The sequence below is a fragment of the Lepisma saccharinum genome, assembly GCF_977018435.1.
Source record: "Lepisma saccharinum chromosome 9 unlocalized genomic scaffold, izLepSacc3.1 SUPER_9_unloc_1, whole genome shotgun sequence".
NCBI classification, from domain to species: domain Eukaryota; kingdom Metazoa; phylum Arthropoda; class Insecta; order Zygentoma; family Lepismatidae; genus Lepisma; species Lepisma saccharinum.
The window spans coordinates 141,594-160,004 of record NW_028142890.1 but is presented as its reverse complement, the minus strand read 5'-3'; the positions used below and the strand labels follow the sequence as shown (position 1 = coordinate 160,004).

General features: G+C 37.2%; 1 protein-coding gene across 1 annotated transcript in view; it reads left to right on the top strand.

The window, feature by feature from the left end:
- Positions 1-8,498: 8,498 nt before the first annotated feature.
- Positions 8,499-18,411, top strand: part of LOC145982116 (C3 and PZP-like alpha-2-macroglobulin domain-containing protein 8) — a gene marked incomplete at its 5' end in the record, with an annotated part of 142,297 nt that continues 132,384 nt past the window's right edge. The window contains one exon of the mRNA XM_083115681.1: positions 8,499-8,624. Within this exon, the coding sequence (XP_082971807.1) occupies positions 8,499-8,624 (126 nt within the window). The remainder of the gene's footprint in view (positions 8,625-18,411) is intronic.

Below are 18,411 nucleotides of genomic sequence, written 5' to 3'. Positions count from 1 at the left end.
AAGAGCATCGAAGAAATTCCCTTTGGTAAGGTTTGTATTACACTCCTCATCTCGAAAATCAACTCCCTGAATAGTAAGAACGGCGATGCATCCCCAACAACTGATATGTAGTGACGGTTTTCTTGGATCACTTTTGGTCCCGGGTTCGATAGCCGGTGGAAGCACTTTAAATTGTAGGACCAGTCCCGATTAGTCTTACAGTGTATAAAGTAGACTTAAAATACCAACCAATCAAATCTTGAATCACCTTTGAATGTCTTTTACTAATTAGCGTTGTCATTAACAACCCACGATTAAAATAATTTGCCCTTACTACAGATGATGGCTTTATGTTCCTCAGAATGTTCGTGATGTTTAATAACCGTCCACATTCAACGCCTTTTTCCAGTTCTTAAAACTGGTTAAAACTTAGGTTAATCGCAACGATTATGCCCAGGTCGGCGCTCGAATCTTGAACGAATGTCACACACACATTTATGTATACTAAAACAAATTAATATTTGTTAGTCAAGTTAGTATTAAAAGCATGCAGATTACACCACTTAGAAAATGTGAAAATCGTCATACTCTTATAATGAACTCTGGCGTCGAAACTGCGGTGTAAAGTCGGCGCCAGCTACGTTTGTTTTTATATTTTCCTGATTTATTACTAATGCACTGGTGACATTCTAATTCCACCCTAATAGCTAATACAATCTGAAGTTCTGTAACAATAAATAAACGAGGTTTTGTATCTTGGAAAGTACTATGAGGAATATTATATTCATTTTGACAGATAGGAACTAATATTTCGAAATCAATTTAGAAGAAACTTATGCTTCAGTCACTCTGATGCTTATGTAATAATTAGTTTTTTTATTATGTTTTCGGGTGTGGAAGCTCTTCAAATTCCTTAAGAAATAAATGTAATCATTTGAATGTGCGTTTTATTTCATATTCCAATACATAGTGTAAATTGTGCTGTGAAATAAATTTCTACAAACATTTTGTGCATTGTGCAACCATTATGAATTCACCGAAAGTGCTTGTTTGATTCCTCAGTATTGGCATCTTCATTTGGGCATCTGTAAAGTAAAAGCTACTTTAGTAGATCAAAATATAAAGATGTAGCTTAAGGGTATCCTCGCACTCATGCACGCACACACAAACAAACACACACAATGAAAGAATGTATGTGTGTCCCTTAACTAATGTTGTCTTTGCAAAGCATTTTGTCAATGATACTTATTTATTCCCAACGAAATCTGAACTTCCACTAATTCCTTATTGTTGATGTTACAAGTAACTCAGTTGCAAGTAACAGTTACATATTTGAGGAAATGTAACAGGAACTAGTTACTTTTAAAAGTAAGTAATTGTGAGAGTTCCGAATCATCCCATACTATCCAGGAACATACCAGGAACAGCAAAAATTTGAAAGTGTGGTGTGCACTGATGAAAGACAGAATTGTTGCGTCGTTTTCTTCATCGGGCAAACAGTAACCTGGAACTGTTATTTGAACATGCTTGAGCAATTGTCCCTCAGCTCGTTTCTCTGCAGCCAAATGTAATCTTCAAGCAGGATGGTGCACACCGCACTCGAGTTTGGATGTTTGGGAATTTCTGCACAGAACGTTCCCACAGCGATGGACCAAAAGGAATAGTTAAGTTGGTATTATAAAAGTGATATCATGCAGAACACACTCCTTAGAAAAGATGAAAATCGTCAGACTCTTAGAAATGAACTATCTTAATATTCGATATTTCATTAACTTCAGTTGGGGGAGGGCGGACTGGACGTCGTCACTGCGACAAGCCTGTTTTTGGATCTGCGTTTGCAATGTAAATCAGTCAGAGAAAGCCCAATCCCTTCCGGGGGTGTGGAGGATCGCCCATACATCATTAATGCACGTCATGAGCCACTAGAATGACTCACGAAGGACAGTGGGTGCGCTGTACACGTGTATACTGCTGCTACCAGTCAAAATGAATGAATCGGTGGGCGCTGATAATCACATCCCGTTTATCCTCACTCACCTTGCGTCGTCCGCTCATTTTAACTGCTGGCAGCAGTATACACGTCACCAGTGGTCTCTGGAACAATGGAAAACATCCTGCGGAGTGACAAATCACGGTACGTGTTTTGTTGTTTTGCATATCCGAGTCGTCATTTAAGCGTAGACGTGACTTAATTAGTTAATTAATTTTTTCGTGGGTTTCGGCACATATGCACGCTTTAAATTACACGAGTCCTCTTATCTAAAATACCTACCTAAAAAAAGCCTCTTGAAAAATGTTACAAGTGCAATGTTTTAAAGGGACTTGCACAGGATACATACATACTGAGTGTCCCAAAATAGTTTTTCAACTCTTTGAACGTTAATAATGGGAACACTAATAACAAGTATGAAGTCTTCTGCGTGTCAGATACCTTAAAGTTAGAGATATTCATTGGCAGCAATACTACGTCTGCAATGCTATGGAACAGTATGCACCAGTGAAACAGATAGTAAAATTCGTGTGGATATTAACGTGTCTGACAAATGTACAATTCATGATGGGTTAAAACAAGGAAATGCATTATCTCCATTGCTCTTTAATTTTGCCTTAGAATATGCTGTTAGGAAGGTAAAAGAAACTAACGAAGGACTAAAATTAAATGGTGTGACTCAGTTGTTAGTATATGCAGATGATGTAGACTTATTGGGGGATGATATAAATACAATTAAGAATAATGCTAAAATATTTTTCAAAACTGCTAAAGAGATAGGTTTGGAAGTTAGCAAAGAGAAAACTAAATATATGCTTACATGCCGAAACCAAGTGTTAGGTAATAATCAAAATCTAATTATTGATAAGAACTCGTTTGAAAAAGTTTCCAAATTCAAATACTTAGAAATAATATTAACAAAAGAATTTTATACTAAAGAGGAAATAAAAAATATGCTTAATTCGCGAAATGTATGTTACTTTTCTCTTTATAAACTTTTGTTTTCTCGTTTAATATCTAAGAAACTAAAGTTAAAATATACGAAACAGTAATTTTGCCTGTAGTATTATATGGGTGTGAAACTTGGTCCCTTACATTGAAAGAGGTACATAAAATGGGAGTATTTGAAAATAAGATCCTTAGGAAAATATTTGGACCTAAAAGGGATGAGAAGACAGGTGAGTGGAGAAGGTTACATAATTTAGAACTACATAATTTGTATTCATGTCCAGATATTATTAAAATAATAAATAAAATAATAATGGACAGGCCATGTGGCACGAATGGGAGAGGAAAGAGGAGTTTACAGGATTCTTGTTTGGAAACCTGATGCTAAGAGACCTGTAGGAAGGTCAAGACGAAGAAGGAGGAACTACGTTGAGATGGACCTAAAGGAAATCGGTAGGGATGGAAAAGAGTATATAGATCTTGCTCAGGATAGGGACAGATGGAAGACCTGTGTTGCTGCAGCCATGAACCTTCGGGTTTAAGTAGGCTAGACAGTTAGTTAGTTAGTTAGCTATGGAACAGGTTGACAAATGAACGAACAGAAGATATGGTTTCCACAGGAAGAGAAGCACAGGTAGTGTCAATCGTAAGTTTCTTCACTAAGCTTAATCATTTACCCCCTCCCCCTCCACACACACACATATTTCATAGCTGTAAGGTAAACAACTTGGCAACATTCACATGTTCTGACGTCACACGCTACGCAATCTCGAGCCTCGAGACCTCATGTCCGAACAAGGAATTCCGCTTGACCCCTTGGTCTCCGGTAGCGAAGCGATACGGTTGGGGGAAACGTCCATAGCAGTTAAACAGTATGAGTGTCCAAAAATAATGTTTACACTCTTTGAACAGAGAAACTATTTAAAGATAACTTGACAGGACTTTTTGCATTTGAAGCTGCAATGTCTATGCTTAGCATTTGTGAGACCATATAGACCTTCTTTTGTTTTTAGTCCCGTCACAGCCTGTCAAGTGTACACAAAATGGGAGAGGTGAGATGTTTTTCTTTCCAGAAACGTCCATCCAGATCTCTTGATTTAACACATGTAACTGGGAACTGTGATGAATGCTGTGTACGCCGAAAAGCCAGAAACTGAGTGACGTGGAACATGCAATTGAGATAACCTACGCTTTCCTTCTCTCAGAAACCGTATCTGCTGTTTATCGATCTGTTCAGATTGCACACAATGTATTACTGCCAATAGTTGTAATTTTGAACATCTATATCTTTAAGGTATGTGACACCAAAAAAACATTCGTGCTTGGTGATATTAGTGTTCCTGTTATTGACGCTCAAAGAGTATAAATACTATTTTGGGACACTCTGTATAATTACTAAACCATCAGTTAATCAAGGGCATTGGCCTGCCTTATCCGTGGTAGTATGCTTATCGGTAAAATAGGGCTAATAATACCTACTTAAAATAGGGGGGTTATTATTTTTAAACTTCCATAGCTTACAATTTCTATGGCCCATAATATTGCTTGTGATTCAGGTAAAGAATTTGATTGATTGATTGATTAATTTGATGTTTTAAGTCCACTTTGTGCACAGTAAGGCAAATAGGGACTGGACCTACAGTTTAAAGTGGGATCCGAACCACTTGTGCCTGCACCGGGTTGGTAAAGAATTAGGTACGTGCTATAACCATTCAACATATATAGGTACACGTGGGGAACAACACGAAACGGTAGGCCAAGTCAGATTGTTATTTATTCGTTATTAATCTAAATATTAATGTCATATTTATTAGAATTCTTGTTAATTTTAGTTTCCAATTGTTAAGAATTTAATGCACTGGATGTAATAAATTTGCAATTGAAAGGATTTAGTGTCTAATTGAACGTAATATTTTCTTATAATTACTAATTGCCTACTTAGGTCAATAGCTCTCACCAATGTACGTAATTTTATGGCTCTAGAAAAATGGGAGCAGTTTAGCTATCTACTATGTGTTATGACTTTTGCACGTAACTTGCCTTCCACATAGAGTAAATTATGTTGGCGAGTCATACATTTTACCCCTGACATGATGATATATCTCACCCATAGTAATGTAATGATTATATTTTATACTGTAAAATAAGTATTTCCATTAATAATGATTCATAATATTTTTTTTTTACATATACACTGTATCCAGTGGCAGCGATTATGGAGGCGTGGGGGCAATTGCCCTCCTACTTTTCGCCGTTTTTGTCCCCGCGCTATGCTATACATTATGTAGCAAGGGATTGTCAACTGCTCTTGTCTCCTAGCTTTAGCACCTTGCCCCCTCCCGTTTTGGGACCCGATTTCCGCCACTAATCTTTTCATACTTTCCAATGTTCCCTTGAAATCGATGGCAAAACATCTAGCTATTATGAAAAGAAGGTCATGTACCAGCTTAGTATAAAAAAATTAACAATATTTAAAGTATTTGTTACTATTGTTAAATTAAAAGTATTTGGAAATTAAATCATGAGGAAAATATTTGGACCTAAAAGGGATGAGGAGACAGGTGAGTGGAGAAGGTTACATAATTTAGAACTACATAATTTGTATTCATGTCCAGATATTATTATAATTAATTAAAGCAAGAAGACTTAGGTGGGCAGGCCATGTGGCACGAATGGGAGAGGAGAGAGGAGTTTACAGGATTCTTGTTGGGAAACCTGATGGTAAGAGACCTGTAGGAAGGCCAAGACGAAGATGGAGGGACAACGTTGAGATGGACCTAAGGGAAATCGGTAGGGATGGAAAAGAGTGGATAGATCTTGCTCAGGATATAGACATATGGAAGGCCTGTGTTGCTGCAGCCACAAACCTTCGGGCTTAAGAAGGCTATAGAGTTAGTTAGTTGCTATTGGCCAAAAGTATATACGTAATAACTTTAATAGAAAAGTTCATGAGACAACGAAAGTAACATCACTACATGGCACTTCCTTCCTCTTTTGCGACTATTCTGTAATACATCACAAGTTAATACTGCTTATATTTCCAATTCAGATTCAATATGTCTCGTTATATATATGTTTTAAAATTCAAATGTGTATATTTCGTAAATATTAAATAACTTTCTTATCTATGTTGTATGTATTTTGCAAGATTGACCTTGTTATGGTAACAGAAAATAACATTATGGGACATGGTGATAAAAATTGTTCTGTTGAAAGAGTACCTTATAAATTGAAGGTATTTGTAGTGATCAACCTATGTATGTTAACTACACATTAGCTTATTACTGAATTTAATCAGGAACAGAGTTAAATAGCAGTATACATGTTATTAAGTTATGACATTATCGGCAAGCTCTCTCGCAACGAATCCTTGCATAAGAGCACGAGTTAAATATTACATTCTACAAAAGCAAGTTAAATTCCCTGTGTTGAGAAACTGACAACCGCGATAGGAATTAGCGTAAAATGAGAACTTCACAACAGCTATCATTGGAACGGGTTGATGCTCGAAAATATGTCCGTGTGAGGGAATGAATGTGTAGTTTCACTATACAGGGTGACCATAAAATCTGGAACCAGTGAGAGAACTGATGTGCAGCACCTTTCCTTAAAGCAAAGCGTGTTTCACATGTCCGCCAGTAGTCTCAACACACTTCCTCAAGCGTTTCAACATCCTTTCTTCAAATTCTCTTCAAAATGTGAGAATCCAGAGCTGATTTGACGTGGTTATACTTTCCCGGAGATGTCAAGATCCAGGATTTTTACAGTACACACCTCAGAGCAAAGTTAGTGGGGTTGAGTTCAGGTGGCTGTGGTGTCCATTAGTTACAGACTTCTTAGTCACCCTGTACTTTAATATATTCTTGAAGTTATTTTGTTATTATTAAGAATTGGGGATGAGCCGATACCGATTCTGATGTATCGGTATCGGAAAGATCGGTTGGAATTTATTTACCAATAACTGCCGATACTTTTACTTGATTTATGTCTTTAACTGTCTCCGAAAATATAAAAATCTTGTTCACTTGATGTATATAATTAAAGTGGAATACTTGAACACGATTGTGAATTTTGTGATTAAATTTTAATTATTATGATTTTCAAGTATCGATATAAATCGAGGAGAGTATCGGAATAGGTATCAGTTGAGAGTGGAATCGGCTATGTCTTATTAATAATTATTAGCAATACTAATAGTAATTAATATGTTTGTTCCCAAGAACGGCTAAATACGGTGATGAATGCACGTCGCCTGAAGGTAATGGAAGTGACTGCAATTACGTTGTTTGCCAGACTTCGCGCGTTCTTCTGCAAGCACTTTATCAACCTTTTGAAAACACCCCACCTCACCCCCAAAGCAATCCTTTGCCTTCTTCCCTCTCGAAGAGGCCGCATTCAATCTCGATATTGGTGTCCCCTCTCCGGGACATTCACAAACGACCCTCAAGCACGTCACAGCGTTCGAATGTGGCTTTCACGAAGAAGTCGTTTCCTCCCCTCGCGAACTACATCCCGCAACAAGGAAAACGTATCGTTGAATTACTCCGCTGACAGAGATGTTGAGGGTTCGGGAATCTCGTTGCCGAATCAATTCGCAAGCCTCGTTACTGGTTTGGGGAGGCTGAGGGGGGGCCGGGACTGCAAGAGGGGCGTGGGAAGAGGCCAACTATTGAGCTAATTTCCGGGCACGAGAAGTGGCTCGTAAGCACACACTCGCAAGCGCTCACATTTATATCCGGTACCGCGCGGCAGTGTGGGGAAGGTTTACGGGCCGATCGTTTCTTGAGTGATACAGGAAATGGTCTTCTGCGCGTATTCGAGAGGTATTTTTTTCCTTCTTCCGTTTATTCGCCAGGAAACCCGTCTCTTTGCAATAAATATTAACGCACAGATATATCACGGAAAGTTGTATTTTACTTTGAGAGTGTGTGGATTATTCAATAGGAAGAGGATCATGGATAACCGCTGAATTCTGGCGGCAACGTTTTTTACACAGAAAGCACAAATTTTCGAAATCTTCCCAGCTCCTTAGCTCAATTTCCATCTCCTTCTCGTGTCGCTATTGTAAATATTGGATTTCCCGTTGATGCATCCAATACTACAAAGAGAAAAGGCATTCATCTTATGTGCCAAGTCCAATAAACCTATAAGTATGTGTGAACAAATTCGTGCCTTAAACAGGTGTTGGGGTTCAACCCCAGTTAAGTATGTGAAATAGTAGTAGTAATTGTAATGAATGTCCACTTCGTTTATAATGGCAATATTAAAATCGCAGATCTTCCATCATTACCCACAGATGGAGTAGAATATTTATGTTAACAATTGACTGCACTCTTGATATTTTTCTGGACATGCTACTGGTGTACACTCACAATTAAATTAACATTTTCTCTACTTATAAATATTCAAAAGTTAATGTACCAAATAAACGCAACATCAAATGTATATACTAGCACCTTTTGGCACCTACAAAGAAATCCCTATTTCGATATTAATAAATTGATTTTAGTTTCTGAGTGTAATAAGACACCCACCATAAGAGGATTTTCTAACTTTCTGATTTCTCATTGTTTTCTTTCAGTGTTGTTCTGGATTCTGGCACTTGATCATAACCTCCAATTGGCCTCCGATGTTACTGCAAGCGTGTGTATTCGTGACCCCTCTGGAACCAAGGTTGCCATCTGGGAAGAGATATCTCTAGATGAAGGTGAGTGGTGGGACAAATGCTTCTATCAAATTATACAGTGGAAATTTCTGATAACACGAGACCATTTCATGTTCTTTCCTACTTTTATTATTTATTACCTGGTACTGTAAAAGTCTATCTAGAAGACATCGTAATCCTTTTTTCTATCAATGTGAGAGAATTGCGGATAGGTATTAAACATATAATGCTTGAATGTTTTTATTTTATAGTGGTATATTTTGATCGATTTGACCTAAATAACATTACGTTGCAACACTGGTGTGAAATATTGACCTAAATAACATTGGATTACGACATTGGCAGGAAGAACTGACCTGCAGTGGAACAGTAAAATGTTCTCCTCATCTTGATGATCTACTGCAATGTACATTTGTAACATTAAATTCACCGATAAAAGATTTAATAAGACAACTTTAGATTAGATATTGCAAATTGAGAAGGCAAAAAGTCCTTATCGCATGATGTGTTTAGTCATTCAAATTAGACTAGCATTTACGTATATTACATGGCGGAGTTACAGCATGAAAATTGTCTTTACCTCAACCATTATTAAATTACATTGTTGTCAGTGGGGGCGATTAGGAGGACGAGGGGGCCAGTTGTCCCCCCACTTTTGTCCCCTCACCATGCTCACCTTATGTACCATAGGAAATTAAACTTTCCTTGCCGCTCCTTCCCCCCACACACTTTTTGCACCTTACCCCCCAAGTTTTGGAACCCAATCGCCGCCACCGATTGTTGTTATTTAACACTGTTTCTTTGGCCGACATGTAATTGTAGAGTTGCAATATTATTGTCCAAAGTAACAAAAAAAAGACAATTTATCAATAGACTCTGGTAAGGCAAAAACTTCTGGTGCCTTAAACCTCCGTCATCCGCGCCCTCACAGTACCACAAATTTCCCGCGCGCGGTACTCCTTCCCGCCCTATCAAAACCAAACTTATTTACGTGAGTTATTGATGCAAATCGATGATGAATTACCCTGGCACTTAATGGAAATCAGGAGAAATATATATGAACGCAAACATGTTCATTTCGGACATTATTATTAGCTTTTCATGGAAATATACTAAAACAAATTAAAGTGTCTGATAGAATTACAAGCGTAGACTGTTGAAGCAAATGAACCAAAATGTTATTCTAAAACTAATTAAAACTTTGACATGTAATAAAGAAACTAGAAAATGAATTCACCATTCACAAAATTTTCAACGTATTATTAAAAAACTTTCAACATATTTTTGAAAACGAATTAAAATCGTTCAACATATATTGGCTAAGAAAGGAACCATTTTTCCAAAATCGTCAGCCAAAATCTTAGTGACTCGCATGAAACACAACTAAAAGAAAGTTAAAAAATATTTTTGTAATGTTCAAATCTAAATATGTTTCTCCTACTTTTTTTAAAAAAAGATCCAACTGACGCATGACGTATTTTGCTCCGAATTTACCGGTTCCCCCGTTTTTCTTATACCGAGTGGCCAGAATTAAAGTTATCCAACTCAGAGCCCTCTGTTGCCTGTTTGAGGCATCGTAGAACTCTGAAATTTGGTGAATCCACTATGCAGACCATGAGGAAGAGGATGGCGATAAAAAAATAAAATAGTTCAATTTTCCGCCACCAGGTTGAAATGTGGCGCTGTACTTCCATGATGGCTTGTTATAATGACGTAAACTGATCCAATTGGTTATGGATTTTCCTTTACCTTGTAATCTTGAAATAAACGAGAGATTATTTTCTCGCGACTTTCAGCCACTAACGAATGTCTTTCTAATTAATAACTCAGCTAAATCACTTAACGTGATTATTTGTAGAACCCATCATGGAAGTACAGCGCCACATTTCAACCTGGTGGCGGAAAATTGAACTATTTTTTTATCGCCATCCTCTTCCCCATGGTCTGCATAGTGGATTCCAAAATTTCAGAGTTCTACGATGCCTCAAACAGGCTACAAAGGGCTCTGAGTTGGGTATCTTTAATTCTGGCCACCCGGTATGTATACTTTATTAATGATATTACATGTATTATAAAAACTTTGAACATTGTTTGATTTATGTATTTTGATTACAAAACCTTTGATTACAAGACTTGTTCTGGCAGCCAGAACAGGCCTTGTTTACGTAAGTGCACCAATAAAATAAGTTCCATTTATATTTCATACATATGACTGTAAAAATATTTTAATAATTGCGGTTTCGTTTTATTGTGTGTACGCGGTACGTGTGTTTTTTTAAAAAAATAGATTCGAGCGTAAATAAGAGTTACTGAAATAATTAAAGGTAAAGGTAAAATTCACCGTGAATATAGCATTGTGCCATGAAGGCACATAAAGGCGAACAGGTGTGCTAATTGTTTACATTCAATTCTCAGAAGTATTCCGCAAATTTACAATGTTTTCAAATCCCTTTATTTTCTAATACACGCACCATTCAACAGCCATGATAATTCTGTGTTTATAAATAATATAGCCTATTTATAAATTAAATGACACATACGTATTTCGCATTACGACAGCAGTTCGAAATAAGTTGGGATACTGATTAAAATGAATGTACTGTCTTGTCTAAACTTATCGTAGCCTTGCATCAATGGTTATAAAATTAAAATGACCAACTAATGCAGACTACGAAGAGTGCTTCTCTCCACAAACAACCCACACATTTATTCAAGGACAAACTCGAAATTTTTGCAAAATGTGGAAAAAATCGTGAATGTGTTTTTCGTAAAATTTTATAGGTTCCCATTAAAATATTTCATACTTCGAGGAGGAAGGCATTACTCCCTTCCAAGGTAGATTGATTTAAATGGTGATTTAAATCAAGATTTAATTAAAGCATGTAATTTTTTATAAAAAAATCACTTATTTAAATCACTTTAAATAAATAATTTATAGAATAATGTACATAAGAATTTTATAGATATCAGAATCATTTTTGATCAAAGTACATTAGTATCGTAATCATTTAATGGGGTTTATTAGGCTCAAAGAAAGGAAAATAACTGATTCAAGTATGCATTGAAGGGGTGAAGCTCATACAAAAGTAAATGTAATATGTAAACTGCAGACACACTTACATTTCTCTTGATTAAAAATTCAATAATATTTATGGACAAAAATAGCAATAATAATAATAATAATAATAATAATAATAAATAGAATTCATCAGAAATGATAATTTACGACCTGTGGATTGAAAGCAATGTTGCAAACTCTCGACTCGTAAAAACCGTACAGGCATATCAAATGAAACGTATTTTTGTCTCCAGGACCGTATTCTTGGATTTTAAGGATTCTTTCCAATATGTATATATACACACCGGCGCGCGCGCACACACACACGCATATTAAAGTCCGCCGGTCTCCGTGGACAGGGGTCCCGGGTTCGAATCCAAGCCTCGATAAATGGGTGTTCTGTGCGAGCGTCCCTTCACCAGTTACACCTAATCAGTCAACCTCATCTTCGCAATTAGCCAAAAGTGGCGAAAATAAGCCATTTATAAATAAGAAGTAAAATAAGCCAAATGAATAAATCAAAATACTAAAGTCCAAGGTACAATAGTCCTGTGTGGACCATGGCCTGCCAGGCAGCTTTTTCATTGGCTGACGCGTGGTCAGCGCATCCAGTCCCATCGCCGCTGCTTTCTGGCTTTCGAAACCGGAGCCGCTACTTCTATATTTCAAGTAGCTCTTCAATTGTCCTCACGATACTGGAATAGCTACAAACCTTTGGAGGATCACATCAGGAATCGGCCTTTTGAATGCATCATAACACTGAACCCCGAAATATATGAAACTTTGTACAAACTACATTATTAGCACTAGAATTGTTACTGCCAGAAAACACGTAGGTTTATTTTGTTCAAAGAACACATTTTTTTTCTTTACAGTTGGTGCGAATTTCTTTACCCCTCCATAATTCCAGAATCAGAACTTTAGCATCGCAGTTCAATATTGACATAACATTGATCGTTGAATTTTCTTCACTTTTCTTGTTGAAGTGCCGTTTCCTTGACTTCCATCTGCTTTAAAGTTAGTTAGCTTAGTGCGATGATTGATTGGGCTTCTACCTCGGCAACTGTCGCTCGAGGTTCGCTTTAACATATATGTAAAATTATATCTTCGGTGTGTTAATTAAATCTTTCAACAGATGTTGGCATTATGAATTTCTCCTTGTGAACGTTTGGTTAAATTGTTTGTTAGAATTTCCAAAATATGCATTTCGTACCACTTATCGACGTACTTCTGCCCTTCTGTAAATCTCCATATGTTACTTCTAATTTTATTGTAGTGTGCTGTCATCTGTTATTCTTCTGGTAACTATTTAATGCGTACTGCTCCGCAATATTTCCCTATAGACGTTCTATTGAGATTATGTTGTTTTTGTCTCGCTATAGTTTTGAAATTAAATTGAAATAAATGACCATAGTCAGGCCAGGACATTGAACTCAAACCTTGGTAGCATGGAGAACAGCAATTGTGGAACAGTATTTGCCTTATCTCATGAAGGTGGAAATTTTCCGAACTTGTCTAATCCTGAATCATTAGTTACTTATTGATTAAAAACCTGTTTGCTTTGATCTTTAAAATGTATCCTTTCTGTAATGACATTTTCTGTGAACTTTCGTTCAAAAATTGTAAAAAAAAAAGTCACGATCTGATTATCATAAAGTCTGCCTGAGTAGTACTGAAAAAATTATAGGCCTCGCTACTACTTTTCGCAACAATAAGCAAATGAGCATGATGTAAAAGAAGACGAATTAGTGAGCACGAGAAAAAGTCAAAGAACGAAAAAAGAGGGTGAACCAGGAATGAAAGTCTACCGCCTGCTTAAATTTAATTCCGTTCCTCCCGTAGTTGCCGTATGAATAAGCTGCCGACGCTGAATACAAAGTGAATTCGCCCAAGTGTCGGTAATATTGCAAATGGCGGATAATATTTCTTATTTGAATATTAGATAGGATTGTGGGACATTCGGTGCAGCATGGAAATGCTCCCGGTTTTAGATATCTGAGTGCCTCTGAGACCAATTGAACGTAATGTTGGTTGGATAAATGTATAATTTGTAATAAATAAAGACAGGCTGAAGTTTACATTCATGAGGAAAGATTTCTTGAAAGTTTTGAAATTATCCGAACTAGATTTCTAGAATATAGGATTAGCGGTTTAAAAACGCGACAGTAATTTGACGTCTTTTGAAGGTCCTAAGTTATTTGAGTGTTACTTTTGGCCAGTGTATGCAAGTAACTAGTTACTTTTCTCAGAAATTCTAACTGTAACTAATTGCTTTTAGAATTAAGTAGCTCTAAGTGTACAGAGCTGCTTTATTGCAATAGTAGGAACGTTATAAAATGTTACTTTACGACACTTCAATTGTAAACTTGAATATGTGCAATGCTGGGGAAGAGCTCACGTTGACACATCTGTTTCCAACCATGAGGCTTCTCGGGATGCTAAGGTGAAAGGATTTTATTTTAGAAATCGCCTATGCCAAAGAATCAAGGCTTCGTTGAATTCTAAATTTAGAACATCCACACTTTATTGGAAATTGTCATTTCAAATTACGTGCGAAGACTTCAGTGTTGGGGTGGATTACTGCTTTTACTGGCATTTTTAAACCGCTAATCCTATATTCTAGAAATCTAGTTCGGATAATTTCAAAACTTTCAAGAAATCTTTCCTCATGAATGTAAACTTCAGCCGTGAGGATTGTTTTCGTATACCCGTCCCTCGAGTGAGCCACGCAGAGAAACGTGTGATAAATTGGAAAGACATTGCACTGGGAGAGTGATACTAGTACGATGATGTGACGTTACTAAGGACATGTTCTTCCTTATTTTCTCACTGCACTGCACAGTTATTTTTTGGACATCCGGTACTGTGTATCAGAAACGAAAATGGGACATATGTAAGTGTACATGTGATTTTTTTATTGCAATAAATGATCACTTATTGCATACAATATTTGCACGTCAATTCCCAGCAGAAAGTAAATATAACTAGGACTCTGTTACTTTTTGAACCAGGCAACTGGAACTGGAACTCTGTTACTTCTTGAACCAGGCAACTGGAACTGGAACTCTGTTACTTTTTGAACCAGGCAACTGGAACTGGAACTCTCTTACTTCTTGAGCCAGGCAACTGGAACTGGAACTCTGTTACTTCTTGAACCAGGCTACTGGAAATGGAATTCTGTTACTTTTTGAACCAGGCAACTGAAAATCTGTTACTTTTTGAACCAGCTAACTGGAACTCTGTTACGTTTTGAACCAGGCAACTGGAACTGGAACTCTCTTACTTCTTGAACCAGGCAACTGGAACTGGAACTCTGTTACTTCTTGAACCAGGCTACTGGAAATGGAACTCTGTTACTTCTTGAACCAGGTAACTGGAAATGGAACTCTGTTACTTTTTGAACCAGGCAAACTGGAACTGGAACTCTCTTACTTCTTGAACCAGGCAACTGGAACTGGAACTCTGTTACTTTTTGAACGAGGCAAACTGGAACTGGAACTCTCTTACTTCTTGAACCAGGCAACTGGAACTGGAACTCTGTTACTTTTTGAACCAGGCAACTGAAAATCTGTTACTTTTTGAACCAGCTAACTGGAACTGAAACTCTGTTACTTTTTTAACCAGGTAACTGGAACTCTGTTACTTGTTGAACTAGGCAACTGGAAATGGAACTCTGTTACTTTTTGAACCAGGCAACTGGAACTTAAACTCTGTAACTTTTTGAACCAGGTAACTGGAACTCTTTTACTTCTTGAACCAGGCAACTGGAAATGGAACTCTGTTACTTCTTGAACCAGGCAACTGGAAATGGAACTCCGTTACGTTTTGAACCAGGCTACTGGAACTGAAACTCTGTTACTTTTTGAACCAGGTAACTGGAACTGGAACTCTGTTATTTTTTTAACCAGGTAACTGGAACTCGAACTCTGTTACTTTTTGAACTAAGTAACAAGAACTGGAACTCAATTACTTGTAAAAAGTAACTTTCGATATATTTTTCTTAACGTTTGTATACGTGCATTGTCATGTTCACTGACTCATTTACGCAATGTGAGAGTCACGAATTGAAACAAAGGCTCAAATAAACGGAGGACATCATCTACTTAAGCATGAGCTCAATTCCAGTCCTAGAAACAACATATGGTATACGATTACTGCTATATACTGCTTATACTATTACCTTTACCGTTGGATGTACAGAGCTCGAACTTGAGACCTTTGGCTTCATTGCGTGTTCAGCAGTTCGCGTAGTACAATGGTGCCAACGAACGTACGCACGCACGATTTATTGCAATAAATGATCACTTATTGCATACAATATTTGCACGTCAATTCCCAGCAGAAACTAAATATAACTAGGATTCTGTTACTTTTTGAACCAGGCAACTGAAAATCTGTTACTTTTTGAACCAGGTAACTGGAACTCTGTTACGTTTTGAACCAGGCAACTAGAACTGGAACTCTGTTACTTCTTGAACCAGGCAACTGGAACTGGAACTCTGTCACTTCTTGAACCAGGCAACTGGAAATGGTACTCTGTTAGTATTTTAACCAGGCAACTGGAACTGGAACTCTGTTACGTTTTGAAGGAGGCAACTGGAACTGAAACTCTGTTACTTTTTTAACCAAGTAACTTGAACTCTGTTACTTCTTGAACCAGGCAACTGGAATTGTAACTCTGTTACTTTTTGAACCAGGCAACTGGAACTGAAACTCTGTTACTTTTTGAACCAGGCAACTAGAACTCTGTTACTTCTTGAACCAGGCAACTGGAAATCAGGCACGGCGCCAGGGGTGGGCACGGGTGGGCAAGCGCCCACCCAAAAATTCCTGTGCCCACCCGATTGCCCACCCAATCAAATTCAATAAGTACAAATACTTGGAGATATATGAATAATTCGATAAATAAGTGTATTCTGATGTTCATTACATGTACAATTTACTTGTGAATATTATCTATGCTAGAAATATTCACATATTATCAACCCATAAAAAGCCAATTTTGTCATTAGAAAGTGAAAGTAAATACTAGAGCTATTGAAACAAAAACTGTGATCAAAGGAATACTTCCATGATTAAAAGCACCTAGTAGGCTTAGGAGGCTCAAAATTATGCAGGGTATGATCAAGATTAGATCAGAATTTAGGGTGAACTTGAGGACTGCAGCTCCGGGCCTCCACATACGCATATAAATTCCGGCCTGGGTATGGTTAAAATAATCTCTAAATAAACAAATAAAATCATCATCTTAGCGTTACTTCCTCCGGCAACACAATACATTATTTTGACTTTTGAATTATTATTATTATTAGAATAATTTAATCAAGAAGACTTAGATGGGCAGGCCATGTGACACAAATGGCAGAAAAAAAATAGTTTACAGGATTCTTGTTGGGAAACCTGATGGTAAGAGACCAGTAGGAAGGCCAAGACGAGGATGGAGGGATAACGTTGAGATGGACCTAAAAGAAATCGGCAAGGATCGAAAAGTTTGGATTGATCTTGCCCCGAATAGGGACAGATGGAAGGCTTCTGTTGCTGAAGCCATAAACCTTCGGGTTAAATTATGCTAGAGAGTATAATATAGTTTTAATTAGCTCTGCATTAAAATTCCAGAAGTGTCCCTTTTTTATTTCATTACAATTTTTATATACTTGTTATCTTCAAATATCAATATGGTATGCGAAATATCAACTTTATATTCATTTTACTAATAAAAAGGAATCACAATAATCACTACAATACTGAATAAATTTTAATAAACCAGTTATGTATGGAAAAAGCTACAGAATTATTCAATTGCTAATGAGTGGCTTATCCTATTTAGAAATCCTCGTTCCATACATAAATTTTGCCACATGAATCTGCCGAAAATGTCAACAGAATCTGTAGATGCAGCTGAAGTATCCGGAAGACGATTTTATTAGTTAGTTTTTAAATCCATTTTTATGCTCAGATAGGCTAATCGGGACTAAACCTACAGTTTAACGTGGAACCAGTGTGCATTGTGCTTCCACCAGAGGAGGGTGGAGTCGAACACGGGACGTCTTCATTATAATGCGACAGCGTTATGCCTTTGGAGAAAAATATACAGAAAGAACTCGCACCAAAGTGGCATTTTATCACCACAGAAGATGCGTCCATTTTAGGAGGGTGATTGCCTGAGAGAAATATTTGAGACTTTCGGAAAACAACATCATTGTTCACGGAATTAGCTGCCTTGACTTGATTCACTAATGAAAGGCTGTGCAATTGAAACTACCATCTCAACTTTCTAAGAGGTATGAACTAATGCAACTCCATTTTTGGAAGAGTAAGTTGTGGTTGATTTGTTATATTTAATAAACAGCCGAGCCGGTTTTCGAAAGTAACCCCTCTCTCGCTTACACTTATTTCAGAAAAATGTTATATCTCGGAGACTATTTGAGCAATCTACTTCGGATAACTTTTGTTTGAAAACAGAAACATCGGAGCACGAGTTAATTTGGAAAAAGGGCGCAAACTTTTGCATTGTTTTCAAAGAGTAGACCTTTTTCAACAAAGTGAAACATGTTTCAAGTTCTAGTTCTCATACAAGCTGAAATATGACGCAATATGTACAATTTGCATTTTGGTTAAAATTAGCTAATTTGCATATTAGAGAAAGGGGAGGGGGTTCTTCCACATGATATTTCAAAGTCTTATCTCAACATCTGTCAGCGTTTACAACCTCACATACAAGTATGAAGGTCCTAAAAGCACGTGAATGTTGTAAGCGGCACCATGGGTCAT